Here is a 13,378-nt window from a genome sequence, read left to right as displayed (position 1 = left end):
AAATGTGCCATTTTATCAAAATCATGAAATAACTACTGAAGTAAATGTTAAAATATAAATGGCATAGATATTATATATGAATAGATATATATATAGAGAGAGAATATCTTTTGTTGCTCAATTCTCTATTTCTTTCTTTTCTTGATCATGCTTCTTTTCCTTTGGTTTAGCTTTAAGAGTAATGACTCTCTGATTTTGAAGCCTCACCTTGTTCATATTGATGGCATTGTTCTTGGCCAACACTTGCTCCAGAGAATCAGTCACGCTAGTAAATTTGAATTTGTCTGGAGGCTGGCGATAGAGTTTATCACTCAAAATTTCACTCGCCCTCTTGCATTTTTCCACATCTAAAGAGCCAATGGGAACCCAGCCGATGCCTCTTAGCCATTGGAGATCTGACTTGTACACATTCTGTTAATAAAAATAGTCAGTAAGTATTTACCTCTGGTTTGGGAAAACATTTTCATCAACAGGACATGAAATAAAGTAAGAGCACTTTTGAAAATGCAGTTTGGTGCACAGACAAGGTATCAGACAATATTCCTTTGTGGTCTGGAGGGTTTGACATTGAACACTCACAGGAAAAGAAGAAATGTTTTCCCCTAATTGGACTGGTTGGTGCCACTTATCCAACGGATGTCAATTCACTGATTTCCCACCTTTGCATGTCATTATGATCCTCGGTACTCACGTCACTCTGGAGGTCATAGGCCTGCCGAGCATGGATGACATCGCTCTGGTCGGGCAGGCACGTCCACTGGTGCAGGTAGTTCTTGTAGTCTATGTCACTGACCAAGGTCTGGCACTTCTTGGCCAGCACCACCCCCAGCATGTCCACTGGGCTGCTGAACTTGGTCTTCCACTTCTCAAAGTCCTTCTTGTACTCCCGGTCACTCTGGATCTTGGCCACGTGCATGGACCACATCATCTTGGGGTCGTCTTGTATCGCTCGGGCACCAATGTGGTGGCCAAGCTGCTTACGATAGCCTTCTTTGTACTTGAACTAGAAAAAGAAAATTACTGGTAAGTCACCTAGTATAACTGTTAGTACAAGGTACAAAGATTGCTAGGCTCAGATTTCATTCAAAATGCTATCATTAAAAATGAAATAAAAACAAAAATATTCATTAAAAATGCTTTCCCCCTGAATATTTCTTGCCTGGAAAACTCCATGGACAGAAGAGCCTGGCAGGCTACAGTCCATGGGGTCACAAGAGTCCAACATGACTTAGTCACTAAACCACCACTCCTGAATATATAAATAATATGTGCATCTGCATCTTATAAACCATTGAGAAGATAAAGCTTGTGTATACGTATATAAAAAAGAAAACAGAAATTAAGACATTCTGCCATTTGGTGATAACTGCTGATGAAAATGACTTTTTGTGGGGATGTGTGTACATGTAAGAGAGAGTGTATTAATAAAATTAGAATGGGGTCATATTGTAGATGAGTTTGCGTCTGCTCATTTCAGTTATTATTTAAGCATTTTCCTATGTCATTATATGTTCCCTTGTGTGTGTCCGACCCTTTGTGACCCCATGGACTGTAGACCACCAGGCTTCTCAGTCCATGAGATTTTCCAGGAAAGAATACTGGAGTAGTCAGCCATTTCCTCCTTCAGGGCATCTTCCTGTCCCAGAGATCGAACCCATGTCTTCTGTATCTCCTGCATTGTAGGCAGATTCTTTACTGCTTGAGCCATCAGGCGAGCCCATATATTCCCTACAAACATGATTTTTAATGGCACCAGGTATTCCAGTATATTGTATTATAATACTTTTAATCCTTCTCTGACTGTTGAACATTTTTTTGAAAAGTATGACAGCTACTTCCCATATTTTGGATTTAAAGGGAAAATACGCTTTTGACTTCACAGACAATAGAAATAGATAAACATTTCTAGAAATGTAAGCAAATCCATCTTTTAAAGTAAATAAATATCCAATAAATATCCACAGCCAATTACAGGATGCAGAGATAAACATACAATTCACGGGAATGTTTGGACTATAAACAGAATACTGTGTTCCATTCCTTCAGGTTTACTGGTTCACAGGAAATGGCTGGGTTTGGAAGGGATCCTATGATGAGTTCAACTGCATATATGGCATATTGTTTGTTGCTGATGCATAGTTGCTAAGTCATGTCTGACTCTTTGCAACCCCATGGACTGCAGCCTGCCAGGCTCCTCTGTCCATGGGATTTCCCAGGCATGATTACTGGAGTGGGTTGCCATGTCTCCTTTGGGGGAATCTTCCTGACCCAGGGATCAAACCTGAGTCTCCTGCATCTCCTGCCTTGGCAGGCAAATTCTTTACCACTGAGCCACCAGAGAAACTCCATACATCATGTGGCAAAGTCAAAAGGCTGTCTGAGCTATAGTAAAGCAGCCAATCTTTTTGTTCAGCGGGGAATGGACATTAATTTGAAATGCATGTTGCTATGGATTCAACCATAGCTAGAAGTTAGCCTTTATGTTGAGAGCTTCATTACCATTATTTTAAACTATTTACTTACAATACACCATTAGCTAAAACCTTAACCTCACAGCTCACTTGCTTTGCTACATATCCTTGAGAGAAACCAAAGCTGAGCAAAGAACTCTGCAGGTGCACTTACTTCACTTGCAATGTCTCTGGAGGCCTTGGCTGCCCTGATAGGAATGGCATCTATCCGCATATCATAGCCTTTTCTCTTGGCTTCATCTAGGCCAAGTTTATAGAGTTTCTGAAAAAAGACATAAATCTTTGTAAGTCTGATCTATAAAGTACAGTGTAAGAGAAAAATTATCATGCAGCACGAACACATTGCTTACCTCACTGTAATTTATTTGGTTTTGTTTAGCTAGTAACACTCCAGGAGTGTCTGGCATAATGTGGACAGTGGTTTTATCTTTATCCCAAGCTTCTGTATAGAGGCGCTGAAATAAACAAAAACAGGTGTGACTAGCTCAGGTCAGTAATGAACCTAGTTCTTAATGAGAGTAAAGAGTCTGCTCTGTGAGTCAGTACTTGTGACACCTTTGTGGGTCTAGATGTCACATCAATAAGAAGCGCAATACTTACTTTAAAACCACTTTGAAAGTGAAAGCGTTAGTTGCTCAGTCGTGTTCAACTCTTTGTGAGTTCATGGACTGTGGGCCTGCCAGGCTCCTCTGTCCATGAAATTCTCCAGGCAAGAATACTGGAGTGGGTTGCCATTCCCTTCTCCAGGGAATCTTCCCAACTCAGGGACTGAACCCGGGGCTCATGCATTGCAGGCAGATTCTCTACCCTCCACTTAAAAACCGCTTTAAGGCCAAGCAAAAGAACTGAACGTAATTTTTCTTTTATAGAAACAGATTTCAGTGTTTACACACACATACAAAAATTAACATCCACCTCAAGTTAGGGAAAGGACTTACATGGTTCATGGTAATAGCATTGTTTTTTGCCAAAACCATTGGGATGGAGTCCATAAGGCTGGAAAACTTGAATTTATCTGGGTGCTGACGGTAAACGTGGTCACTCAAAATCTGGGTAGCTCTCTTGTTCTTCTCATCCTCAAGAGAGCCACTAGGTAACCAGCCAATGCCTCTGAGCCACTGAAGGTCAGACTTGTACAAATTCTGAAATTTTAAGTGATAGACCATTAAACAGAAGTATAATGATAGTCCCCTAAAGATATAAAATTTTGTTTTATATTACATTATAAAATAGAACATTATACATTTCAATGCTTGAATTCCCTGGGAAATTTTTAAATTTTGGTATTTCTTGGGAATCCACAAAATATTCACATTAGAAACAGATTTTGAAAGACATTTTTAAACAGAAGAACACAGAGCATCGAAATTCTACTAGATTAAATAGAGTGTGGACCTTAGTCCAGGAAGTAGAATTCAGATATGTAAAGTCAACTCTCTTCATTTGGAGGGAACTTTGACACTTAGGAAAGCAGACATGATTTCTTTGGGCCAAAAGAGAATCTTAGACTCACATCGCTCTGCAGGTCATAGGCCCGCCGAGCATGGATGACATCGCTCTGGTCGGGCAGGCACGTCCACTGGTGCAGGTAGTTCTTGTAGTCTATGTCACTGACCAAGGTCTGGCACTTCTTGGCCAGCACCACCCCCAGCATGTCCACCGGGCTGCTGAACTTGGTCTTCCACTTCTCAAAGTCCTTCTTGTACTCCCGGTCACTCTGGATCTTGGCCACGTGCATGGACCACATCATCTTGGGGTCATCATTAATGTTTCTGGCTCCAATGTGGTGGCCAAGCTGCTTGCGAAAACCTTCCTTGTACTTGTACTGAAGGAGGAAAAAAAAACATGTCTTGGTCTTTTGAAGATTAACTTATGTTACTACCTTTGTGGTGAACTACAAAGCATATTAACTCCAAATATTTTCATAAGGCTAGAGAGCCACAGATTTAAGTGCTGTTCTTTTTTTTTTTTGATAGGAAAGATTAAAGGCTAAATCCAACTACAGATTCCATACATAATAAATACATCCTTGAGTTTATCCTTGTCCCATGCTGCGTCTCTAGGATCATTTCACTATTTTTAATTTGTTACTTGGAAGACTCTGTTCAATTTAAAATTAAACTGAGACTTTTTTGAAGTGAAAATTGCAATCTAACCAGTACAAACAAGGGATAAAGTCTTACTTCACTGGCAATTTCCCGGGACGCTTTAGCTGCTTTGATTGGTATGGCATCAACGGGAAGATCGTAACCTTTTTTCCTCAACTCCTCATAACCCATTCGGTAGAATTTCTGTTAAGAGATGAAAATCACTTTGAAAAAAACTGTTTCCCATTAACATCTGCAGCATAATGAATCCAATGTGCTAAATATTTTAAGAGTTCATGAGAATAGCTTTTGAGCTCTAGAATACTCAAATGTACTGGATATTGTGCCCATTGACTGATGATGATCTTGTTTTAAACTCTAAAGCTCTTCAATTACCTAGGCCAACAAAGTTAAATGTCAGCTCTTCCCAAATATTTATGAGAATGAGACAGAATAAATTGGTAGATAAATGAAATGAAATATCATCAAGTGCTATTTTCCAATTAACTTTGACTCTTTCAATAGAAGTTTTTGTTAGAAATGAGCAATGTCTTTGCCATCTAACACTAGAGTCTATTTCACCATATAGGGTTGTCCAAAAGTAAGATCCTCATTTTTAGGCAAGAAACAAAGCCCTTCATATTTTTTTACCATGTAAGATTTTCTTTTAGGAAAGTTTAAATATCAAATTTTAAAAGTTTAAGTGAAATAATTTCTTTTTCAGATTTGTTACATAATTAAATGAGAATATAATTTAATGCACTTCATTCAGAAGCCAGATTGTTTAAAGTACCTATTGACCTTGGACTTATTTTTATATTTTAGTCCTTTTTGGTATTACTTCAGTATCTTATTTAAGCTAAGGTCTTCATATTAGAATTTATTGTTAAAATATTAATTTTTACATCTATAAATTTCATGAGGTTATACTATGACTATAAAAATAAAAATGAAATTACCCTGCATGAGGTTTTTTATGCTCATCTAAATTTTATTGAATTGCATGTGTGTCAGGCACTATAGTGGCTAAGCACTGTAGATACAATATGATTTGTCTCTCCCCCACACGAAGTTTCTGTCCACACAGGGAAGAGCTATACAGACCATTAAAATATGACAACGTGTGTAATAATGAACCACAAGGAACAGAGAGCGCATCCCTCCAACTCCATCCAACAGAGAAAATGCCAGTTATTGGGATGTTCAAGCTAAAAGTCATTAAATGAGGATGCTAAGTCATATGAAGTTTGTTAGTTAAAATGATTCAAGTATTCAAAATAGCCTCCAAATAAATTCACTGCCTCAGAAGCAATCAAAAGGAGCTATCTGAAAATAAGTGTTTCATTGGAAACTTACATCACTTGCATTGATTAAGTTTGCTTTAGCCAGAATAATGTCAGGTGTATCTGGCATGATGTGAACTTGAGTCTTGTCCTTGTCCCAAGCTTCTCTGTAAAGTATCTAAAATGAGATAAAAGGGTTTTTCAGTGGTGCTCTTAGATTAGTTAGTGACATAGTTAATTTCAAATAGTGTTACTACTTCATCTAAATTAAGCATTATAGTAGCATAAGCAGAAAATAGGTATAGCATTTCATGACTTATGAGACACAGTTGCCTTTCAAAACATAATTATGGATTGCTTTTTCAAAGTTGCAATGAACCCTGCTGGCAAGAAATCAGCCCAAGTAGTTAAAGCTTTTACCAGCTTCATCAAACAGAGCAGCAGTTCTCCACCTTTTGGGATTATAACAATCTCCCCAGGGATTTAATTAGGAGACAGCCTTTATCTTCTGGTTTCCCAGGGGCTCAGTGGTAAAGAATCCACCTGCCAATGCAGGAGATGCAGGTTCAATTCCTGAATCGGGAAGATCCTTTGGAGGAGGAAATGGCAACCCACTCCAGTATTCTTGCCTGGAGAATCCCAAGGACAGGGGAGCCTGGTGGGCTACAGTTTATGGGGTTGCAAAGGAGTCAGACACAGTTAAGCATGCATGCATCTTATCTTCTGGAAAGATGACATATTCGGGTATGTCTAGATATTAGGGAGTCTTATTTCCTATGTGGTTTATCATACAATTATACCTCATAATTATTTGAGGGGATTAGGATTCCCCCAAAGGATTTTATATGAGATTCATCAAAGTCTCTTGTATGTCCGAAGGTCATTCTCTTTCTTCAACAGAAAACAAAGGGACCCAAACAAAAATCTGATTGGTTTATTAAAACTATGGGGTAAAAGTCTGATGAAAAAATAGTGTGCTTACATTGTCAGAGAGTCTTCCCACAAGTTACTGATCAATTACAAAGATTAAAATAGTAACTAGACAGTGGAGAAACCTCAGGACACCATTTCACCCAAGAAATCAAAGCTAAAATGATCAGTAATAGGATAGATTGATATCATGTGCCTCCTGCCATGCTGTGTAGGAGAATGCAACATATGCTATCCTGCCAAAGATACAGAACCTGAGTCTAATCATGAGGAAACAGTAGATAAACCCAAGTTTACAGAGGTTCTGTACAACAGCTGGCCTGTGCTCTTCATGAATATCAAGGACTTTTAAGGCAAAGAAGTGAGGAATCAGTTCAGATTAAAATAGACTAAAGACATGACAAATGAATTCAATGTGTGGTCCTGGGTTGGATCCTGGATCAAAAAGATTTTTTCACTTTCTATAAAGGATGCTTGTGGGAAAATTGAGTAAATTCTGTATACTAGTGTTATTTTAACACTACTTTTCTGATTTTGATCATTGCACTGTGGTTATGTAAGAGAATGTTCTTAATTTTCAGGAAACACACTGGAGTATTTAGGGATAGAGCAGTATCAGGAAATAACACACACACACACACACAAAACATACACATGTAGGAAAGAAAGAGAGGGGGCAGGGGGAAAGAGAAAAAAGGCAAATGTGACAAAACGCTAATTGGTGAATATGGGTGAAGACATACATATATATATGTATATACATGTACATATAAATTATGTGTACTAAGTTCAACTTTTCTGCATGCTGAAATTATTTCAATATAAAAAACTTTAAAGTCTCATTGGTTCCTTTCCCTTTGAGGCATGCAGTGTGGGGTGTGAGGGCCTGGCACCTTTCTCCTTCCTGACATGCTTACTATGGTCCTTGTAACCCAAAGACCTTCAGGACTACAACAAAGCAAGCCTTCTGAATTTCCTTATACCTTTATCCTGGACTAACCTTTATGATTCAGAAAGATCAGAGTTTCTCAGCCTGAGAACTATTTATGTTTACTGGAGGATTTGTTGTTGTGGGGGAGCTGTCCTGACTTCAATCCACTAGATTCCAGTAGCATGCTTCCCTCAAGTTATGACAAGTTATGAGTGTTCCCAAATATCCCCTGTGGGTCAAAACTGTCCCTGGTTGAGAACCACTGAGTTGGACCATTTCAATGCCATGTGTCCCTTTCACCTCATGGAAAACAGAAAATGCAAATAATGTTTGTTTACACTGAGATAGATGAACTGGCCTATACAAAAGGAGAGATAGCAGGCTCAAGGACCCCGGTGGCCCTTTCCTGAGGCCTAAGGAGATCAGTATCCTGTAACAGGGGCACACTGTAGTGGAGGTCTATCCTGAGACTTTGACATTGATAGGTTTCATGATGCAGGGTTTTTCTGTTGGCCACCATATTAGTTCAGAACTTTATACACAGCCCTGTTTCATGGAGAAACAAGAAACTTTTCTAAAGGGGGAAATAATTTGTAGAAATTTGTTGCTTTATTAGTCACCTAATGGATTCGAATTGCTACCATAAAATTAAAAAAAAATGGGAACATGAACATTCCTAATAAAACTGACAGGTCAGCAATTACTATAAATTTTGGATATCAAAACTGCAAGACGTCTATGAGGGAGTGATTGGGCAGAGAGGAGCCACAGTTTATCAACTGCTTTTGTTGTGTTGTTGTTGTTTAGTTGCTAAGTTGTATCCAACTCTTTTGTGACCCCATAGACTGTAGCCCGCTAGGCTCCTCTGTCCATGAATTCCCCAGGCAAGAATACTGGAGTGGAATGCCATTTCCATCTCCAGGGGATCTTTCCAACCCAGAGATCAAACCTGCATCTCCTGCACTGGCAGACAATTCTTTATCACTGAGCCATCCTGGGAAATTATCAAAATGCTTACTATGTGCTAATTAAGGGCTTACATATATTCTATAAAAACGAATATATATGTAAAATATATAAAATGTTATATATATTTAGGTCTTTCTAAGGCCCAAAGAGTTATTATTATAAATCTATTTAAATGTCCTTAACTCCAAAATCTTAGTGCCCATAATTCAATGCTCTGTAATTTTCAGGGTTATGCTTCTAACTGAGGAAGGTAGAATGATCTTTCCCTTCTTTGCATAGAATTGCTCTACACATCTTTCATTTATTTTATTCAGTAAATACTTACTGAGCACCTATTATTATGCCAGACACTGGAATCAGTGCTGGAAAAGGAAATAAGAAGGAAATGGAAGATATATAAATACAAATACAAATAAACATATATAAGCTATTGTGATTCAGCTAAGTGAAGTGTATTATAATCACCTGAAAGAAAATATATCCTTTATGACATTTCCCCTGTGCCTGTGTAAGGTACTCAGAATATCTCCCTCTAATGCACACACCTGGGTTTTCAATGCACACAAGTTTCAGATAAAGAAATATGTTCGATAGTTTTCTTGTTATGCTTTGGATAAATAAGCAAGCAAGCTCTAGGTAACAAAAACTGATACTAACTCATTTTTACAAGATCCACTGTAGGGTAAGTGATAATTCAAATGAAATAACCAAATAAAAAAATGATGCTGTGTGATGCGATGCTGTGTTATCCTATTAATTTATTTAGCAAGTACTGTTGAGCACCTACTGGGTATCAGGCAGTATAGTTTCTTTCATCTCCGAAGAGGTACTCACATCACTCCTATTTTTGGCATTTGTCTTTGCCAGAACTATGTTCATGGCATCAGGAATGCTGGTGAACTTGTTTCTATCCGGAGGCTGGCGATATTTCTTCTCACTGATGATTTCTGAAGCCCGTTTGTTCTTTTCTGCCTCCAAAGAACCCAAGGGACTCCATCCTATGCCTTTCAGCCACTCAAGGTCAGACTTATACAAATTCTGTGAAAATACAAAGCATGCCATCAAAATTCCATCCTCATCCGGACGCTTGACTCAAACAATTATATGCATTACAAAAACAGGTATGTTTTAGATATTCAATAATAATTTGTCTACGTAGTTTGTCTCTTAACAATTAAATGATCACTCATATGGGATATGAAGTACTATACACATAAACTATGAGATTTAGTAGAAACTGACCTCACTCTGTAGATCATAAGCTTTTTTAGCGTGGATCACATCATTCTGATCAGGCAGGCATGTCCACCCATGCAGGTAGTTTTTGTAGTCCACATCACTGACCAAGGCCTGACATTTTTTGGCCAGCACCATTCCCAACATGTCCACTGGGCTGCTGAACTTGGTTTTCCACTTCTCAAAGTCCTTCTTGTATTCTCTTTCACTCTGCATTTTGGCTACATTCATGGACAACACAAGCTTTGGATCATCTTGCAGACTCCGGAATCCAATATGGTGGCCGATTTGCTTGCGGTAGCCTTGTTTGTACTTAAACTGAAATCAGAGGAAACAATTCTCTTATTAACATAAACACAAGTAAAACTCTGTTTTCTTTGTTTGCATGTTTCCAAAATTGAAATGAGAATTTCATTTAACTTAGTAACAAATGTGAAAACTGGTTGATTCATGCTCATATATGGCAGAAACCAATACAATATTGTAAAGCAATTATCCTCCAATTAGAAATAAACAAATTTAAATTTAAAAACGAGGAAAGAAAAAAAAGAAATGTGAAAGCTTAACTAGAGGCTTCTAAAAAGACATAATGTATCTGAGTATCAGGACAGGTTATGATGAAAAATTAAATTCAACTAGAGGCAGAACTGTATGTTGGAATGTGCTGGACATTATGTATGCTGACTCTAGGGCAGCATTTGATAATGCTTATAGGAATAATGGGAAAAGTATGGCTAAGTTGCAAAAAATAATTGGGAAGATTCAGGACTTGATGAGCAGGCCTAATAGTGTAGATTAATTTATTAAACTGCAGGGTTTTTTTTAGTGGTTTGCCATATAATTGTGTCTTATAAACTTGTCTTGTTCAGATTCATTCATCTGTGCTCATAAAAGCTGCCAAATATGTTAGAATAGAACAAAATTCCACAAGATCTCAACATACTGCCAAGATAGGTCAAAATGAAGGGCATAAATGTAAGAAATAGTGAAACCCAATATTTAGATTCAATTGGGGAAAACAGCATTATTGTTGGTGACAATGGCAAGAGTAATTGATGCCAGCTGCTGAACACACATTATACTTTACAAAAGTAGGTTCTACTCTCTCTTAATACCTAGCTTCACGGTTATGTCTTATGAAAAATGCTCAGGAATTTACTTGGACCATCAGTTCAATTTGTGCAATATGACAAAATTGCTTTTTAAAAAGTAGATTTCTGTAAGAGATTCTGTAGGAATACAAATAAAGGCAAATCAGAAGTTCATTTGCTTGGCCTAACCTGAAACAGGAACACAACACCAAGTTTTAAGGTACTCTATTTTGAGAGGAGTTTTGAAAATACAGAATACATCACAAGTGTAATGATTTAAGGACTTACAAAGCTAAAACCAAAGGAGAATAAATGAAAAATTTGAAACGTTTGAAGGGATATCAGGTGAAAAGGGAAATATGCTACTCTAATCTAAGGCTGACCAGTAACATGTTTAAGTTTGAAATAAAGAAATATGTAATGGCAATTAGAAATGAGCCAGCAAAGAAACAAACTGCCCTGAAAGACACAAAAATTCTTATATTTATAAATATCCAGAGACCTATTGGAATGGAGAGTAGACCTATTAGAAAGGAGAGAATGATGTTGAGTGGGAGATTAGATTAAATAAACATTTGTTATCTTCTAACTGTAAATTCTGTGATTCTAACTTATTAAGTATTGATAAAAATAGCTCTAATCTCTTTACGTGGCATAGATACAAGAATCATTTGAAACTGAGAGGAGATATAATCTCTACAATGGTGGGAAATTCATTTAAAGGTAATTCAATTTTAGAGGAAGATTTAAAAAAACTCTAACAGACTTACATGAAAATAAATGTTGTTTCTTAGGAAAGTATTGACGCAATGTCTTAATTTGTTAAACTACTTCTGCCTCATAGGGAATTCTAACATTAAATGAAAATGAGTTTACTTTCTGAGGACCATTCAGACATCACTACTGCTACAGGTTCACCATCACATCAATTCATTTTAATGAGACATTGACCTGCAAGCCAGAGAGTAGGTAATAACACATCATTTAATTAATTTCCCAGCACTTCTGGAGTGCCACAGATTAACTGAATTAGAGAGAAATTTCCCTTATATTCTTAGAACTCATTGTCAGATTGTTTTTATTTTTTTTTTTAAATTTATTTATTTTTTTTTAATTTTAAAATCTTTAATTCTTACATGTGTTCCCAAACATGAACCTCCCCCCCCCACCTCCCTCCCCATAACATCTCTGTGGGTCATCCCCATGCTTAGACATGTTTTCTCTCCAAATCAAATCCTTGTTTTGCTTTGATTTAAAGATTTTGATTAAGATGCTGTGACAAAATTCTGGTAATTTATTCTCTATAGCTGAAATTCTCCAAATTTTTGGTGTTTAATTTTTGGGGTTAACAAAATGGTATCTTTTGAGTTTGCAGAATCTTTAAATTGAATATTTATAAAAATTTAATTGACCAATAGGAACTGTATCCAGTTTTTCACCAAATTTACTATCCTTTCCAATCATAGTTAGGAGTTGCCTTGGCGGTTCCCTGGCAAGCCAGTGGTTAGGACCTGGAGCTCTCATTGCCATGGCCCGGGTTCAATCCCTGGTGGGAGAACCAAGAGTCCACAAGCTGCATGCAGTCAGGAAAAAAAAAGAAAGTTGCCTTGAAGAGCAAATATCTTTGTTTTATGATCTTTCAACCAGATATTCAGGGGAAAGTTAAGTCCTCTGTATCTTAAATCTAAATTCCTGCCACTTCTTGTATTTTCTACACCCTGAGCCAATTTATTAGAATTATGTAAAAGCAAGGATGGCATAAATAAAAAGAACTGACAGTGAGTTTTAAATATGTGCAAAGAAAAATCTATTGAGGTTGTTGAGGTTATGTACTGACTGGCACTTTGAGTTTGTCTAAAATAGGCAAATAGACAGGAAAATTATTTGCAGGCAAGTGGGAAAACAAAATTTTTGGTTCTTTTGCAATGTGTAGAAGCATCACGACTTAGTGTAATTGTCTTATAGGTTCTCTGGCTCAGTCTCTACTCAGGAAGCCCCTTTTTTGATATTCAATCAGTGAGAAAGAAGAGTGGATTGGGATAAGTGAAGAGGGTAGGAGAAGATGAAGGAGATTGCATTCCATTTTGAAAGGTGAGGAATATCTGTAAAAATCATTACCAGCTCATTAAGGTACTAGATTCAGACATCAATATATCTTCACATAAGTCAAAAAATACTTACATCACTAACGATGTCTCTGGAAGCTTTGGCTGCCTGAACAGAAATTGCATCAACTGGGAGATCATAGCCTTTTTTCAAAGCTTCTTCCCATCCAAGTTTATAGAGTTTCTGAAAATTAAAGAAAATATTTACCATTATTCAGTGTATATTAAAAACACAAAGGACTATTGAACAGAAGTTTACCTAAAGAGTGGACATC

At 37.3% G+C, this 13,378-nt stretch overlaps 1 protein-coding gene across 1 annotated transcript in view; it reads right to left on the bottom strand.

Annotated features, from left to right (window-relative positions):
* NEB (nebulin) overlaps nucleotides 1–13,378 on the bottom strand; it is a 211,255-nt gene that overhangs the window by 129,218 nt on the left and 68,659 nt on the right. The window contains exons 50-60 of the mRNA XM_068968129.1: nucleotides 13,180–13,287; nucleotides 9,914–10,225; nucleotides 9,506–9,709; nucleotides 5,915–6,019; nucleotides 4,655–4,762; nucleotides 3,985–4,296; nucleotides 3,410–3,613; nucleotides 2,822–2,926; nucleotides 2,626–2,733; nucleotides 692–1,003; nucleotides 208–411 (exon numbers count right to left, since the gene is read on the bottom strand). Of these exons, the coding sequence (XP_068824230.1) occupies nucleotides 208–411; nucleotides 692–1,003; nucleotides 2,626–2,733; nucleotides 2,822–2,926; nucleotides 3,410–3,613; nucleotides 3,985–4,296; nucleotides 4,655–4,762; nucleotides 5,915–6,019; nucleotides 9,506–9,709; nucleotides 9,914–10,225; nucleotides 13,180–13,287 (2,082 nt within the window). The remainder of the gene's footprint in view (nucleotides 1–207; nucleotides 412–691; nucleotides 1,004–2,625; nucleotides 2,734–2,821; nucleotides 2,927–3,409; nucleotides 3,614–3,984; nucleotides 4,297–4,654; nucleotides 4,763–5,914; nucleotides 6,020–9,505; nucleotides 9,710–9,913; nucleotides 10,226–13,179; nucleotides 13,288–13,378) is intronic.

This window comes from Capricornis sumatraensis, chromosome 3 (genome assembly GCF_032405125.1).
Source record: "Capricornis sumatraensis isolate serow.1 chromosome 3, serow.2, whole genome shotgun sequence".
Lineage (NCBI taxonomy): Eukaryota > Metazoa > Chordata > Mammalia > Artiodactyla > Bovidae > Capricornis > Capricornis sumatraensis.
The sequence above is the reverse complement of the archived record's forward strand: the minus strand, read 5'-3'. Positions and strand labels throughout refer to the sequence as shown.